A 17,951-nucleotide genomic window follows, 5' to 3' on the forward strand; every position below is an offset into this window, starting at 1 on the left:
TGTTTATCGACCATAGAACTTATACAAATTATTAATAAGACAATAGTTTCTAACAGCTATCATGTAGATGGATTCCTTAAACAATATACGTATGGGACCTGTTATTCAAAATGCTCAGTACCTGGGGTTTTCCGGAATTTGGGTCTCCATTCTTTGAGTAAACTTTTAATTCAACTGAAAAATCAGCTAAACAATAAATAAACCCTATTTACTTTATACTATACTTTTTCCACTATTCAAATGAGGGTCACTGACCCCATGTTTAAAAACAAAATGCTCTTTAAGGCTACAAATGTATTGTTATTGCTATTTTTTATTATTCATTTTTCTATTGAGGCCCTCTCCTATTTATATTTCAGTCTCTTATTGAAATGAATGCATGGTTGCTTAGGGTCATTTGAGCCGTACAACCAGAATGATGATTGCAAATTGTCTTGGAATAACACTCTCTACTTCATACTAAAAGTTAACTCAAAGATGAACAACCCCTTTAAATGAAACAGAAGTGATAGGTTGGCTTGGAATGCTGCATCCCTGTGGCAGAACCTTAAAGAGATATGAACACCAGAAATTAAACTATTTTTTACATCTATCATAATATTGCCTTTGAAAGCTACTAATAAATTTGCCATAAAGTATTTGCACAATGCTTTTACATTACCTGTCTGATGCCCCATGTTCCTGTATGAGGGGGCTGCCATATTTGTGCTGCAGGAGTCCGTTAGCATTGGAAACTTTAAAGGAGAATTCAACCCGTGATAAAAAAAAACCCCTTCCCCCTACCCTGGGTAGACCCCCCCTCCCTCCTCCCCCCAGCCTACCTGCCCCCCCCCCCGGGCAAATGTCCCAAATTTTTTACTCACCCCTCTGTGCAGATTCTGGCCTCAGAGGTCACGACAGCCATCTTCTTCTTCTCCAGTAATCTTTGTGTCTTGACGGCATTTTCGGCGCATGTACAGTTGGAGTAAATTTCTGGTCCCGAACAACTGCGCATGCGCCGAAAGTAACGAAAATTTTCGTGACTTTCGGCGTATGTGTAGTGGTTCAGGACCAGAAATTTACTCAATTTCCGAAAAAGACCGAAGAAAGAAAATGGCGCTTGTGAACTCTGAGGCCAGAATCTGCATGGAGGGTTGAGTAAAAAATTAGGGGCATTTGCCCGGGGGGGAGGGGGGTCTACCCAGGGTAGGGGGGAGGTTTTTTTTTATTATGGGTTGAATTCTCCTTTAACTAACAGGCTGAGATGGGACAGTCAGGTTGGTAAAACAGTCAGGTTTAGGAACTTACAAAACAAACCTCTAGGTAATGACCTATAGGTAATGTACATTCATATTTTAAAAAGTATTTTTTTAGTGTCAGTATCACTTTAACCACAAAGCCCTTTGGGAGTAGAAATGAGGTTAATAATAAGCCTTGCTGCTCATCTGAAGTATAACTCCTTTATTCTGCAGCTAAGAATCTATTCTCTAGACGCTATCCTCTTGATTCTCAGCTGGGCGGCATCAACACTCTATTGGACAGGGAAAGTCTAGGCTAATAGGCGAGTAGCTGAGCAACCAAAGGTAATTACTTAATTATACTTTGACCTTTTTGCATGTTTTCTAGTAAGAAAGAAACAAAATGTAAATCTACTCATTACTGTGCTTTCTGAACTGCCATATATACAACAGTAAACAGCTTCATATATGTATATGCAGCAGAGTTCAGAGGGCACACACCAAAAATAAAATACTACCTGGGAGTTATAGTTCAGCCAAAGGATTACACAAGGCATCCTGCATTCCATCAGGATTTTAAAAAAACAAAACGTTTATTGTGATCAATGTTTCCGTCTTTCTCAGAAAGTTTCTCAAGAGAAGTCTTTGCATAGACCAAAACATTCATAACAATACGTTTTTTTGCCAAATTGTCTGTGGCTTACTTTGTGCTACACAAACTGCATGAATCACCTTCTAATACACACTGCAGAAATCAAACTGCAATTGCTATTAACACAATAAGGAATATAGCAGCCTTAATTTAAAGGGGTGGGTTGCCTTTAAATTAACTATTAGTTTGTTATAGAGTGGCTGATTCTAAGCAACTTTTCAATTAGTCTTCATTTTTTCTTTTTTATACTGTTTGAATTATTTGCCTTCATCTTCTGACTCTTTCCAGCTTTCAAATGGGGATCACTGACCCCAACTAAAACAAATGCTCTGTAAGGCTACAAATGTATTGTTATTGCTACTTTTTATTACTCATATCTCTATTCAGCCCTCTCCTATTCATATTCCAGTCTCTTATACAGCTGCTGAATAAAATTCTAAATAACTCAAAAAAACAAAAATAATAAAAACCAATAGCAAATTGTCTCAGAATATCATATCATATAATGTATGGCAGGAGTCCATATTACACTCCTAAGGAGAGATGCTCTAATATAATTTTTCCATATCTAAACATCCAATATTGGGATAAAGTTGCAGATGAAAACAGTTACTGTATATATCTTCAAGGCTGTTCTGGTACAGAGGTACAAAACATACACATATTTTCCAAAATATATTGTATATATATTTTGCTATAAGCGGAGATTCTGATTTTACTTGATCTCTATAATTTTTCTCAGTAGAATTAAAGGACAGTAACTTGGAGAACAAACTTTAGGTTTTCCTAAAAGGGATCTTTCTGTAAGGCTATGGGCACACATGCATATTTACCGATCATTTTTGACACGGTCCGCGTAGCCGTGCTGACCACCGCATATACGCTAGAGATATTGTGCCATTGCCTAAGCTTAAACCGATCGCATAGATTCGCATCAGTCGTCTTTTATATGCCGAAAACGCTCTGTAAATACGCATGTGTGCCCGTAGCCTAATTTGGATCACCATACAAAACATTTAGGGGTTATTTATCAAAGATCATTGTTGTTTTTTCCACAAAAAAACAACAGTTTTCAACGGTATTTTCCAGTCAAAAATCGGTTTAAAAAAACCCAAAAAAAAACCCAAAAAAACCCTGAAGCTGGAAATAGCTCAAATCTGAAAATACTCCAGCTAGAACCTGTCGAAGTTATGTAGAAGTCAATGGCAGAGGCCCCTTGAACCATTTGAAGTTATTTCCAGTGGGTTTCACTCGAAAACTCGATCATTTGAGGGGGGGGGTTTCGCAGAAAACTCGATCAATTCAAGTATTCAAGTTTTTTTACCCCGGCTAGAATAAGAAACCATTCGAGTTGTGAGTTCATTAGAGGTCTAAAAAAGCTCACAAAGCTCTAAAATTCAACCTTTGATAAATAACCTCCTTAAGGTGGCCATACACTGAGAGATCCGCTCGTTTGGCGATGTCGCCAAACGAGCGGATCTCTCCCCGACATGCCCACCTTGAGGGGGGCAATAACGGGCTGATCCGATCGTTGGGCCCTAGGGCCCAACAATCAGATCCTAACGAATAGTAATGGGTGGTCGGATCGCGAATAGATGCGGCCGCGATTTTTCGTCCCATCCGATCGAGATCTGGCCGACTTTCGGCCAGATCTCGATCGGGGAAGCCCGTCGGGGGGCCACATACACAGCCAATAAGCTGCCGACACGGTCTGTCGGCAGCTTTTATCTGCAGCTTTTATTGGCCCGTGTATGGCCACTTTTAGACATAAAATAAATCTTTCAACCAGATCTCGATCGGGGAAGCCCATCGGGGGGCCCCATACATGGCCAATAAGCTGCCAACACGGGCTGTCGGCAGCTTTCATCTGCAGCTTTTATCGGCCCATGTATGGCCACCTTTAGACATAAAATAAATCTTTCAGCCAGATCTCGATCGGGGAAGCCCATCGGGGGGCCCCATACACGGCCAATAAGCTGCCGACACGGTCTGTCGGCAGCTTTTATCTGCAGCTTTTATCGGCCCGTGTATGGCCACCTTTAGACATAAAATAAATCCAATAGGAATCATGCAGCTTAGATACCATCAAGTACAAGGTACTGTTTAATTATTACAGAGAAAATAAATCATTTAAAAAAATGGCCCCACAGGGTATGGGTGCAACGGGATGGGGGCATGATTCTAGGCGGTGATGGGAATTGGCAATTCCTGTTTGCTCCCACCCCGCTGAGCTTTCTGCATACAGCACTGGGGATGGGTGGGCTGGCAGAGAGCACTGATGAATGAGAGGGTTGCTGGCAGCAGTGAGAGGAGTGTCATAGGTGAAGGTCAGCTTTGGGCGCCATGGGCGCCCATATCTCTTGGCCGGAGCTGCAGAGGATGCGGAGCATACACAGTATATAATGCATTATTTCCTTTTTGTGTAAATGAAAATAGCCAGTCATATTGTGTATAGTGGCACACTAATTGTATATAAAGATTTCTGAATTCTACCTCTTGCTCTTTCACATATCAACTGTGTTTGCTTTACCTCTAGATTTTTTTTTGTTCTAACTTTGTTTCTGTAACCAAAACAATACCGGCCATATGGACTTTTAATTAACATTCTGTATGTTTGTTTTTTCGTAGGTTACATTTAGAAGCTGTGTGCTAGCTGAATCAATGAAGGAGGAAGCTTAGGTTACATTTAGAAGCTGTGTGCTAGCTGAATCAATGGAGGAGGAAGCTTAAAGTGCATGGAATGAACAATGAGAGGAAAACTTGGAATTTAATTGAAGTTTGAAAATTGTCCTGCACTGTAAAATAAGAGCTCACATTCTCCGTGACTCCTGCTCAAGACCCTGGTCCTTGAGTTAATATCTTAATGTTCTACAAATCCGGGGTTTGCATAAGTATTTCTGCATGGGTTGCTTTTAAGCCTGGCTACATTCTGTCAGCATGAAGTGGATCTGTAGACTCAATGAAACAGAGAAGTTCTGGGTAAGAGTTTATTTATCCTTCTTTGGGTGGGACTTAAACTATGTCTGGGAGAATTCTTTGTGACCTATAGCCTGGTTCAAATGAATGAATATCTTTTTTGTTTTTGCAGTTGCATTACTGAAAGGGAAAAGTTCACTGTTTTAAACTGGATAATGGTAGACCCATGATGCCCAGTAATATAGAGGGCTAGTTGGGGACCTGGTCTGATACTTGATTTCAGTATATGTTTCCAGAACAGAATATTTTTTCAAAGGTGGAAGATCCCTCTTGTAATAAACTAAATTATGTAAGCTTACAATAAACAAAGCAAAATCTAGTAAAGTTGGACCAGTACCTGAACGGCAAAACAGTGGTACCACTGGGCCATTCTTAATACTAGTATCTCATAGGCTGTGCCTTAAATGCAGTTCCTAGTGTATATGAGCAGCTAGACATTTAAGAGGTTGTCTGAGATATCAAATCCCTGAAATCTATGATGATTAAGTTGAATCAATAGGCACATTTTTTGGATTCAATAAAAAACTGCAGGGCTACACATTGATCTGACCCTAAAAGCCTTTGGGGAAACTCTAAACAATTACCATAAAAGTTATTAGTGAGAATCATTTTAAACAGTCTCCATTTGCTAGTGACATGGCTTGAAAAATTTATGTAGAATGCAATTTATATGTTTTTTAAAGTTAAGGATAATCCAGTGTCCAAAAAGTGACCTGCGCTTTGCTTGAAATACACATTTTTCAGCATTCCTCTAACTGTCTATGGGACACAAAGCAACATAAGGCAGAGAACTGCATTTAATAGTATAGAACTATGCACACTTGTTTTTACAAAAAGGGGGAATTAGGGAAATTATGTAAATTTGGAAAAAAAACTTGTGAAACCCACTGTGTGGCGACCTCAGGAAAGCACTGCTGTTTATTTTTAATTTAAAATCCTGATGTGTCCCCGGCAATTCTACATTGTCTTATTTTACACTCAGGAAGCATTGGCTTGGTGATTCAGAGGAAATCACATTTAATCATGGAAATAATTAGGACTTTGGAATAATTGGAAAGTATTTGTCCAAATCTTTTCTCCCTGCATGCAATCTGCATTTGGGAGCAAGGATTTGGGTTATAGTCCTAAACACTACCATTCCATAAGCAGTTTAAAACATTCCGACAAATAGACACAGATATAAGGTTAAAGGGGTTGTTCACCTTTGAGTTTACTTTTAGTATAACGTGGAGAGATATTCTAAGACAATTTGCAATTGGTTTTCATTTTTTATTATTTTTTTAGTTAATTGGCTTTTTTCAGCAGCTCTTCAATTTGCAATTTCAGTAATGTGGTTGCTAGGTTCCAAATTACCCTAGCAACCATGCACTGATAAGAAAAATAAGAGACTATGAATAGGAGAGGGACTGAATAGAAAGATGAGTAGTAACAAGTAGCAATAACAATACATTTGTAGCCTTACAGAGCATTTGTTTTTTAGACGGGAAAGTTAGAAGGAGTCAGAAGAAGGCAAATAATTCAAAAACTATAAAAAAATAAATAATGGAGAGCAATTGAAAAGTTGCTTATATTTGGCCATTCTACAACATACTCGAAATGAACTTAAAGGTGAACTACCCCCTTTAAATTAAATAATATAGTATGTATTTTCGATCCTGCTGAAATAAACCTTTATGCAGCATTTTATTTATTAGGGTTATTAAAATGCTTGTTATTTAGAAGGGACTGGAGGAGCAGGCTAACAGAGCCCTTGCCCCAGGTGGGGAAAACAATAGTGTTTTTCTATTAAGCACTCTGGCCTCTGCGCCAATAGGGAGCTCCTAGTGCAGGTGGTCATGATGGGGCATATGCATTCATATAATGAGCGAGCCATTCAGCTCATTTGTTATGCTCATGCTTGTAGTGTTGTATCTGGGAAAGTGGTAACTGATTTTGTGTCACATGCACAGTTGAGGCAGTTGCCTATTATGCAGATGCATGTGCGCTAGAGCTCTTGCTAGGTGGCTTTTCTTAGAAAAATACTATTGTTAGCCCACTCATCTGCTGGGAAAACTGATATCCAGCCAGGGCCGGACTGGGAGAAAAAAGCAGCCCTGGCAAAATAAATCAAAGCAGCCCACCTCGGGTTTGGGATTGGTTATCTGGAAACCCATTATCCAGAAAGCACCAAATTATGGAAATGCCATCTCCCATAGACTCTTATAATCAAACAATCCAAATATTTAAAATTGATTTCATTTTCTCTGTAATAATAAAACAGAACCTTATACTTGAGTCAAACAAAGATATAATTAGTCTTTATTGGGGGCAAAATCAGATTATGGGGTTTATTTAATGTTTACATGATTTTCTAGAAACTATGATGATCCAAATTTTGGAAAGATCCGTTTTCCATAAAACCCCAGGTCTCGAGCATTCTGAATAACAGGCACCAAACGAGCAAATTTAGGGGCTGTTCCTGCTGAATTGTGCTTAGTACAGAGGAATACCTATGCTGCCATAGTTTTATGGGATCTCTCTGTACAGACTATGAGCAAATTTAGAGGACTGTTCCTGCTGAATTGTGCTTAGTACAGGGGAATACCTATGCTGCCATAGTTTTATGGGATATCTCTGTACAGACTATGAGCAAAGTTAGGGGCTGTTCCTGCTGAAATGTGAGGTGACCATCTGACCATGCCCATTATGGGAGGAATATTGAATATAGACAGCTAAACATTTCTTTTTAAAAAAAGACACTGATGCAATTTAACTTATTAAAACCCAAAAGACACAGTTGCAATTCCATGCATAATACCCCAGAACTAAAAGCAGGATGAACACAGTGAGAATTCCATGAATTCCCCCAGAAATGGCACAAGGAAAGGGTTAAAAATCACAAGGCAGTGTAATAAAAATGATTTGTATCCTTACTTGGCCAGCATTCTTTCTGCACTGATAGTGGGGGGTGAAGAGGATGAACCTGCAGCACCAGCGTCTGCCATCCATCCTGCCTGTTCAGTACTGGACAAAGCAATCGTATACAGGTGCCTTTTTCCCTGCCTGCAATTGCCTGTCATTTGTCCCATAGCTGAGGGCACACAGGTGACGCAAGTTACGTTAGTTCTCCCACTCGCTCCTCTCCACTGCACACTTAAACCCCACCCCCTGCTAAAGATGAGCAGTCCAGACAGAAAAAAGAAAACAAGCACGGCCCTTGGGACGGCTCTTCAGACAGAAGAAAGTGATCTTCCTCGATCACTGTTACTACGCGCACAGGGGATCGTTTGGTGAGGGAGAAGATTTTGGTATGGTGCAGCCCATTTACTTTGCGCAGGCAGCGGCCCAACGGGCAATTGCCCGAATTAACTGATGGCCAGTCCGGGCCTGTATCCAGCTGATAAAAATGATATCCAGAATGTTAGTTGGGAGCAAAGGTACTTTCATTGCCTACACATTAAAATCTTCTTGCATTTCGTTCAGACCATACACATTCCTATGTCTGTTTCTGCATTGGATATTTAATTTTTTTCATGCCTAAGTATTCTTTTTTCTTAACTGACCAAACTAACCTTGACACATTTTTACCCTTTAAAGACAATGTCTAACCACTAGGTCACACCCTTTGGTGCTTCCTTGAAAAATGTTTATCACACTGCTGGAGGCCTGAGGGTGGTAGATAAAGATGATGGTAGAAGTCTGTTAACTTGTGTGCCGTCACACTCAGATTCATTAGCTGGATTGTCGGTGTGGCTATTGTAATAACAACTTACACTAGTCTAGAACTTGTGGGTTGAGGTTCCGACCTAGACGTAAGTAATTATGCATTAAATATAAATTATCTTACTGAAACACTTACAGTATACAACAGTTTAGTAAGTGAATACTTTAGCCCAGCATTTAAAATATGTGGAATTATTCTCTGCTCTTCCAGAGGTTAGGGTGCTTTGAGCAGTGATGGGGGGTATAGGGGGTTCAGCCTGATGGACACTTGAGATTTGGGAAGATCTCCTGTGTTCTTCCTAGATACATCTGGACAGTGACATAACTAGATCTTACTGGGCCCCATAGCATTTTATACTATACCTCCTAGCCCCCCCCCCTGCAGCTGCAGGGTCTGCTTCCTCTGCACCAGGAAACCCAGCTTAAAGGGGACCCGTCACCCAAAAAAATTATTCAAAATCCTATTTTATCAGATTAGTCAAGGAAAATGAACTATAACTACACTATATAAATTATTTGAATCTTGTTTCCTTCAGTCTGGGATTTCAAAATTATAGCAAGCAGGCAGCAGCCATTTTGTGGACACTGTTATTAAGAAAAGCCTTGTATCATCTCAGAATCTTGTTTGTGCACCAGAATAGGGGACCCGATGTCCATCCCCATGCCCTGACCACACAGTTATATGGTAAAGAGAACTGGGGGAATGTGTGGGGAGCCGTGACATCTAAGAAGTGCTGAATTGAAAGTGAAAGTAATTGTCTGCCCCGCCTCTATGCCACGGGCATAGAGGAGGGGCAGACAATATTTGATTGACAGCTGAGATTTTTAAATGAGCTTACAGCAGCTATGAATGCTTAAATAAAAAATAGAAATTGTATTTCATGTTTAATTTGAAAAGGACTTTTATTATACAGATTTTTGTGTCTGGGTGACAGGTCCACTTTAAAGGCCGTTTAGGGTGAGATTTGTGATGAACACTTGTCCCAAATATTCTTAAAACAATACTGATCTAAACTTATTATAAGGGGGCCTGACCAAAGGTTGGACCTTCAAATGGAGCTTAATCAGTTACTTTTCTGCTCTACTATCTTGAGCAGGCAACAGGGGGTGAATAACCAAGGTATGCAGAGAATAGTGAAACAAGAAATATTACTATATCTCTGAATAAATACACAATCTCTGTGTCTGATAGCACAACGTTATTTGTTTTCTTACCTAATACAAAGTATTATTTATATTTTTCTTTCAACCAGGATCTTAACCATACTTGGCACACGGAGAATCCTGATTTTTCACAGTGCTTTCACAACTCCGTCTTGAATTGGATCCCTAGTATCTTTCTCTTTATCTGCTCGCCATTTTATGTTCTCTACTTACGGCGTCATGGACGTGGGTATATCCGAATGTCAACCCTCAGCAAAGCAAAAACTGTAAGATTTATTTATTTATTTATTATAAAGGATTTATTCAAGTTAAAACCTTTTCTGGACACAAAATTAAATACAGAGCCCAGACTTCTAGAAACATTCTTTTTTCACTGTACACTGCATAGTGTCCTTTTGCACTTTGATTCTTTGGATGGTATTGTTGGGCCTTGAGATTTTGCAATACACTTCCTAGCATGTACCGCAAAATACAGTACATAAATAGCTATAATGTGTCAGATAATATATATTACATATGGTCATTTAATTGTGCTTAACGGGGTAGCTCACCTTTAAATTAGCTTTTAGTATGTTCTAGAATGCCAGCCCTTAGAACAGGGATCCCCAACCTTTTGTACCCGTGAGCAACATTGAGAAGTTAAACGAGTTGAGGAGCAACACTAGCATGAAAAATGTTTTTGGGGTGCCAAATAAGTGCTTTGATCGGCCATTTGTAGCCCCATGTGGATTGTAAACCTACATTGAGGCTCTGTTTGGCAGTGCACCTGGTTTTTAGACAACCAAAACTTGCCTCCAAGCCTTAAATTCAAAAATAATCTCCTGCTTTGAGACCACTGGGAGCAACATCCAAGGGGTTGGAGAGCAACATGTTGCTCACGAGCTACTGGTTGGGGATCACTGCCTTAGAAACTTTTCAATTGGTCTTGATTCTTTTTATTTTTTATAATTTTTGTATTATTTGCCTTCTTTTATATAACTCTTTCCAGCTTTCAAATAGGGGTCACTGACCCTGGCAGCCAAAAATATTGGCACAGATTGATTGTATTGTGGACTGAACCAGCTCTCTGCAGCAATGTATTGCACTTTTAAATGCTGCATGTATATTGTATAATTATTTAACGTTAAGTAATACGCTATACAATTCACATGCAGCTGGATCAATTACTAATTACTTCATATCTCATGGCTGCATATATAGCAGGGTAGTCTGCAGAATGGGGGGAATTTACAAATGTGGTGATATTGAGACAAAATAAAAGTGGAGATAAAAATGTCATATTTCACACCAAAATCACAAACCTCTATTTCCACTTATATGAATTTGTCTTTTAAACAGACATTTTTCAGATTTTGTCTTTCACACAATATTTTAACAAATTTTTTTCTGAATTTGTCTTTAGTTCTTACTAAACCTGTCAGTCAGCCATCAAATTGGCATTTCTGGGGGTGGGGGTATTTTAGGATAACCTAGGCTTTCTAAATCTGCCTACAAGTTTGTGTTATTCCACTTCTGTAACAAGATATAAGGGTTTAAATACAAAATATGCTATTTTGCTCAATATAGGGATTTGTATCAGAAATACGTTTTACATTTCTTAGGTCAAGTGTCTCAGTGTTGCTAAAATGAAAAAAAAATGACTATAAAATGCTGTGTTGGTCTAATCTGTGACTTCCAGTTACTGTTCCAGTGTAGGCGGTAGAGCATCTGCTACAATAAAATAGTAAGAAAAAAAGAAAAAAAATTGGATAGGGGTACCATATTGAATGTTATGCCTTGGAGTTAAATTATTATAGCCATTCTATAGCTGTTGGGGAAGCCAATTAAGCTGAAATAATAAACTCAGATGAGAACAGTGATTTTAGTTCCTACAAAGAAACATAAAGAGGTAGAGATAAAGAGTGGCCCTCTACAGAACTATAGATGAAAACCTTTCTTATAACATATATTGTAGCAAACAAATAGTTCATTTATAAGTGCCAGATATACAAATAAACATTTTAAATGGGAAGAAAAATCTGTTAATGTCAGTCAATATATAAGTTCATTAATATCTTGTTTTTAAACTCCGCTTTTTAATTGTAAGATGGAAATGTGGAGAACAATGGGTTTATGGAACATGGAATTAAGATATGAGCTTGTGGTACTGCCTTATTTGTTTAACTGCAAGAAAACTGTTCGTCTTTCCCGTACAATGGAATTTCAGATAACAAAGGCTTAGAGAAAGGAAACGTCCTGATGGTTCCAAGATTTTTTTTACAGTTCAGGTTAAAGGAATGGCACAAACCAACTGCCTTTCCTGTTTCTGTAATAATTGTGCCTCTTACACCCAGCTTTCCTCTTCCTTTTGGCCTTTTGTACTTTATAAATACTTTGTTTCGCGGAATTTCTCTAAGGTGGTGTAAAACAAATCTTATCTAATTTTTAATTTTGATATGCAGGCACATAATGGGTATTGATTCTTCCTTTTTGACTAAACTGACCTGATGATGGCGCCTGTGTGGGACTGAGAAAAATCACTATTCCCAGACAGAAAACGTATATATAAATGTATGGCATCATATGTCGTATATATAAATGTATGGCATCATATGTCAGCAGATAACGATTTTATACTTAAGACATTCCTTTCCCAGAAGAACACATACTGGGTTTGGCCCACCCTCTTCAGAAGGACATCCCCTGCCTAAGCTTTAAAGGAAAACCAAACCCTAAAAATGAATATGGCTAAAAATGCCATATTTTATATACTGAACTTATTGCACCAGCCTAAAGTTTCAGCTTGTCAATAGCAGCAATGATCCATGACTTCAAACTTGTCACAGGGAGTCACCATCTTGAAAAGTGTCTGCGACACTCACATGCTCAGTGGGCTCTGAGCAGCTGTTGAGAAGCTAAGCTTAGGGGTCGTCGCTAATTATCGAGCAGAAAATGAGGTTGGCCTGTAATATAAGCTGATGCTTCAGGGCTGATTATTAAATGCTAACGCTAGTTGCACTGGTTTCTGTCTGCCATGTAGTAATTATCTGTATTAATTACTTAGCCTTATATTGTGACATTTCTATTCTGTGTATGTGTACTGTATATTGTGAGTGAGTCCCTAAACTCAGTAAGTGACAGCAGTACAGAGTATGTGCAGTGAATCAGCAGAAAAGAAGATGGGGAGCTAATGTGGCATCTTTGGAAACACAGATCTTCCCTGCTAAAGGGCTTTGGTTGCCTTGGGCTGGTAAAGAAGTCCAAAACATGTAGAACATTTCTAGCTTACATCTTTAGTTCAGCTTTACTTTTCCTCTCAACAGTGTTTAAGTGACCCAATTTAGACAACCACTGTAGATGAGATAGGCAACCTGTAAAGGAAAATAGCTGTAATCAATTGCTTCTAATATATAAATACCATATGGACAACATGCACTTGTCACTGGACAAATTGTCAGCAGGTCAGGAAGGCACATATTTCAAGGACAACTAAACGATAACAGTAATAGTACAGTGTTGTCCTGCCTAATCTAGTAATTCAATTTAGAATATGTCGGAGACAGGGTCGGACTGAGCCGGCGGGACACAGGGATGGATAATGCCCATATTAACGAAGAACTTTTGATTGTTCTGTTTCAGTGTCTTGGAGCTTTGCTGGTGTTGGTCTGCTACACTGAACTGTTCTACACTGTCTGGAACATGACTCATAATGTTCGCCAAGCTCCAGTTTTCCTCATAAGCCCTCTGATTCTTGGATCCTCCATGGTAATGTTTTGTATCACTATTGAATAACCGTTGCCAGATTTACAGATTACACCATTCTTTTTTCTGTCACTCAGTTTTGTCTTTTTTTGTAACCATGTTTATTTGGCTTCTCAATTTTACCAACAAAAAGTTTGTAGTAAAAACAAGGATTCCATATGTACACTGTGGATTATATACAGTATAATCTCAGGCATGTTTTTTTTTTTACAATATATTTTTTATATTTCCACTTGCATATTTTCCTTAAAGGGAATATCAACCCAAAAAATATGTTTTTTTCCTAATAAAAGAAAACGTAATTCTAAGCAACCTTGCATTATACATTCATTACAAAATAATCCTCCTGACAATTTTTGTAACATGGTGATCGGTCGTTTAGTTGATCAGACAGATTATAACATTTCTGTTGGATATTGTTAATTTCTTTGAATGTATATGATAATATCCCATCATAATTTAATGCTTAGAAAATTACTATTCTGTTGAGGAATAGAAAATATATGTTCAGGCACCAAGATTACACTTCTAAGTTCACAGTAGTAAGGAATAAAGAACCAGACCTTATTTTCTCATTAAAATACAGTATGGTTTTTATATGAACAAATCTTTTTCATTCTGTGAATCCAAAAAAACTCATAAGTAAGCTACATTGCAAACTTTGTATTAAAATGAATGTTCCATTTCTATTACATGGATCTTGGAGGCAATGTCAGCTGCCAAGATCAAGTGCACCATATGAATGGACCAAAAACTCCAGGCTGCTTTTCAATAAAAGATGTATCCTATAGTTCTTTGTGCCTTACGCTACCATTTTAAAGGCAAGCTAAACCCTAAAAACAAATATGACTAGAGATGCCATATTTTATATACTAAGTAACTGCACCAGCCTCACGGGCTTCAAATTTGTCACAGGAGCTCACCATCTTAGATACATTGGTAAAACCATGATACCCATAGTCTGAGAAAGGTTGTTTTAAGCTGTTTGAACAAAATTCTACTGGATGTTAGTAGGCACAAATTCTTCTAACCATTTGCTTTTCATTTCCAATCATACATCTGGCAGCTTCTTGCAACGTGTATGATCCAGTATGAACGCATGCAAGGTGTACGGTCTTCAGCCATCCTTTTGTTTTTCTGGCTATTAGCATTGCTTTGTGCAACTTTTCAGCTACGTACGAAAATTACCACAGCCATTTCAGAGGTGAGTTTTTTTCCCACCAGGTATTCTATTAATGTATATCAATGGAGAATAAATCCGCGCAAAACAGTAATGTTTTTTTATGGAAATCCTTATTGTAAGAATTTAAAAATATGGATTACAATGGTCCCTTACTGTATATACTGTATAACACACTTTAAAATGCTTTTTTATGAGTAAAGTAGCAAAAAGGGCAAATCTTTCTCTCTGTTCTTCATAGGCTAGAATATACCTATACCTATCTTATGATGTTGGTACATTCCATTAAATACAAAGTCTTCCTTATCCTATAATGAACTATCTCATACCCAATGAAAACGGAATTTTACTAAATGGTTATCTCTCATTTAATTAGTGTAAAATAAGTGGCAAGTTTAGCAAAGTAATTTGTTTAATGCCATCATGTTACACTATTATAAAAAAGAAAAGTGTAAAAACAATGATGGATGCCTGTATTTTCCAAACGGCATTTTCAACCTTTTTGCAGATTTTTACATAGAGGTACACAATTGAATAAAATCAGTATACAACTTGATAAATACATTGTTTCTTTACACAGTGATGCTGGTGTAGTTGGTTTAATTGCGTTGAATGTACAGCATGATAAATAGTCCCCCGAGTCCCTTTGTTTTACTGTAGCATATATGTGTATTCATGCCTTCAAACTTGAGAATAGTTTCCTGTAATGCTACTTTGTTTTTTATTTTAAGGCTCCACAGATTGACAAACTGCGATACACCCTTTTTGTCCTATACTTTGTATTTGTGTTGACCCAGTCAGTACTCTGCACATTCAGTGATGACCCCCCATTCTTCTCCAACCTAAAGAAGGAATCGGTATGCTGTTTCTACACTATTGTTTTGTATTATATAAAAAAAAATGTGAGATGTGAGATTTACTGGCTCGCTGCACTGGTAGAGATTAGTTCTCTTTTTAGAAAACAGAAATTCAACTCTGACCGCTCAGTGACACCTGAGCTACGGCTCTCACCATGCCTCATGGCAGGAGCAGCCCCGCATCAAGCACAAAATGAGTTTTGCCTGTCCTATAAGATGATGCTACAGGGCTGATTATTAAATTAGGATACTAGGAGGGTTATTTATTAAAGTCTATAAAATCCAAAACTTAATTGAAAAAAACCAAACAAATTTTTCGTGATTTATTGTATCCCAAGGATGGAAAAAGTCAGAAGTGCCGTGGTTGTATATAAGTCAGTGGGAGAAGTCCCGAAGATATCCTGATCTGCGCTGGCTTTCCTGCAAATATCCGAAGATTTAGTGTTTTTTGGGAAAAAAACTGAAAAAATCTAAATGTTTTGGATGGAAAATCCGAAAAATTCCTATGATTTGAATTCGTATGATTTTCACTATTTTTTCGAGTTTTTTCCCTGCACTGGATTTTTGCGGGAAAATGTATTGATAAATAAGGGGAAATAACCCGTGCTTGGTTTGAGTATATTTCAGAAAATAATGAGATAAATTCGGATTTTGATAAATGACCTCCTAACTGTGCTTGTTTCTGAGCTTACATGTACCAATAATCTGAATTAATTACTGATCAGCCTTGCATTGTGACATTTATATTCTATATATACAGTATATTATTCAGTTAGTCCCTAAACTCAGTGACAGCAGTACAAAGCATGTGCAGTGAATGGAGAGCTACTGGGGCATCTTGGAGGCACAGATCTTCACTGCTAATGGGCTAAAGAAGCCCAAAGCATAATGTACAACCTTTTTGCCATACTTCTTTAGTTAAGCTTTAATTATCCTTTAAGACAATTATTTGTAATACCTCAAGGTTGAGAGCCAGATTATATAAAAATGATGATGTTATACATGAAAGTCCCAACAGAATGGGGCCATTAACAAACTTATTTACTAAGGATAAAAGTACTATGCCAGCTACCTTGCTGTTATTCTAACCAGGAAACTTACTCTGCATGTTTAATAGGCAATTCAACCCAATGTATTTGCAAAATAAAAGAAAGTGTAAGTAAATGTAACTGGGCAATATACATTTATTAAAAAATATAAATGGGTTCAGAGTTATTTCTAAATACCTGTGCTGTTTGCAGTGTAGTTTTTGTTGATTTTTTTTGTTGTCTGTTGTTTTTTCCTAGCACCGTGTAGTCCCCCTTTAGATAAATAAAAGAGCTTTAGGATAGACAGCAGTAAGACGGCATTCCTGTCTTGAGAACATTTTTTTTCTACAGGCTTAAAGTGTTCCAGAGGTCACAGATTTAGCTCTAGTTTACACTGAAACAATTTATGAACACATGAACGAATGTAAAAATGTCAACTTGTATGTTTCATTCACAGAATCCATGCCCTGTATCTGACGCTTCCTTTCTTTCCAAGGTTACATTCAGTTGGTTTACAGAGTAAGTGCTACACATTGTGGAAATGGAAATATTCACTTTGCCTTATTTCAGAGTTTGGCATCAGCAGCCAATGTATGACTTATGCTTGACTACCCCTGCTTTATTTATAACATTAAGAAAATATATGTTTAAATCACAAGGCCCTTTGTCTATGACACTTTTAATATCTCTTAAGCTGGCCAGAGACGTGCAGATTATTAGCCTATGTCGGACGAACGATCATCCGTGCCAATCTTCCGACCATCAACTAACCATTCAGATTAATATAAAGTAGGAAAGGAAAGTCTGTTAGCACTTGGGGTGCCAAATGTTAGGCACCCTAAGGGGGGTGAAGGATTCAAATTAAAAAAAACTTCGAATTTCGGGCTACTTAGACCATCGAATGGACTACTGCGACCTACGACTACGACTTCGAATCGAAGGATTCGTACTAAAAATCGTTTGACTATTCGACCATTCGATAGTCGAAGTACTGTCTCTTTAAGAAAAAACTTCGACCCCCTAGTTCGCCATCTAAAAGCTACCGAACTCAATGTTAGCCTATGGGGAAGGTCCCCATAGGTTTCCTACGTTTTTTTGATCAAAGGATATTCCTTCGATCGTTGGATTGAAATCCTTTGAATCGTTCGATTCAAAGGATTTAATCGTTTGATCGAAGGAATAATTCTTCGATCATTCGATCGCACTATTTGCGCTAAAATCCTTCGACTTCGATATTCGAAGTCGAAGGATTTTAATTCCCAGTCGAATATCGAGGGTTAATTAACCCTCGATATTCGACCCTTTGTGAATTGGCCCCTGAGTGTACCTGAAACCCCAGGCCTGTGCTCCTATCAGCAGAAAACTGCACCAGTCCAGGGTTACACCAGTCAACACCATGGAGAGATCTTCTTCCTGCTTCCTCTTTCTTTGCTC

General features: G+C 38.1%; 1 protein-coding gene across 3 annotated transcripts in view; it reads left to right on the forward strand.

The window, feature by feature from the left end:
* abcc6.L (ATP binding cassette subfamily C member 6 L homeolog) overlaps nucleotides 1-17,951 on the forward strand; it is a 60,560-nt gene that overhangs the window by 14,570 nt on the left and 28,039 nt on the right. The window contains exons 2-8 of one of the 3 annotated variants that reach the window (XM_018236336.2): nucleotides 1,452-1,562; nucleotides 4,498-4,848; nucleotides 9,801-9,977; nucleotides 13,330-13,455; nucleotides 14,519-14,656; nucleotides 15,364-15,489; nucleotides 16,975-17,036. In XM_018236336.2, coding sequence (XP_018091825.1) covers nucleotides 4,807-4,848; nucleotides 9,801-9,977; nucleotides 13,330-13,455; nucleotides 14,519-14,656; nucleotides 15,364-15,489; nucleotides 16,975-17,036 — 671 coding nt within the window. In that variant the 5' untranslated portion in view covers nucleotides 1,452-1,562; nucleotides 4,498-4,806. Of the gene's footprint in view, nucleotides 1-1,451; nucleotides 1,563-4,497; nucleotides 4,849-7,977; nucleotides 8,262-9,800; nucleotides 9,978-13,329; nucleotides 13,456-14,518; nucleotides 14,657-15,363; nucleotides 15,490-16,974; nucleotides 17,037-17,951 lie in introns of those variants that run through there. The other 2 variants (XM_018236337.2, XM_041577425.1) reach the window with 2 other exon arrangements.

This window comes from Xenopus laevis, chromosome 9_10L (assembly GCF_017654675.1).
Source record: "Xenopus laevis strain J_2021 chromosome 9_10L, Xenopus_laevis_v10.1, whole genome shotgun sequence".
NCBI lineage: Eukaryota > Metazoa > Chordata > Amphibia > Anura > Pipidae > Xenopus > Xenopus laevis.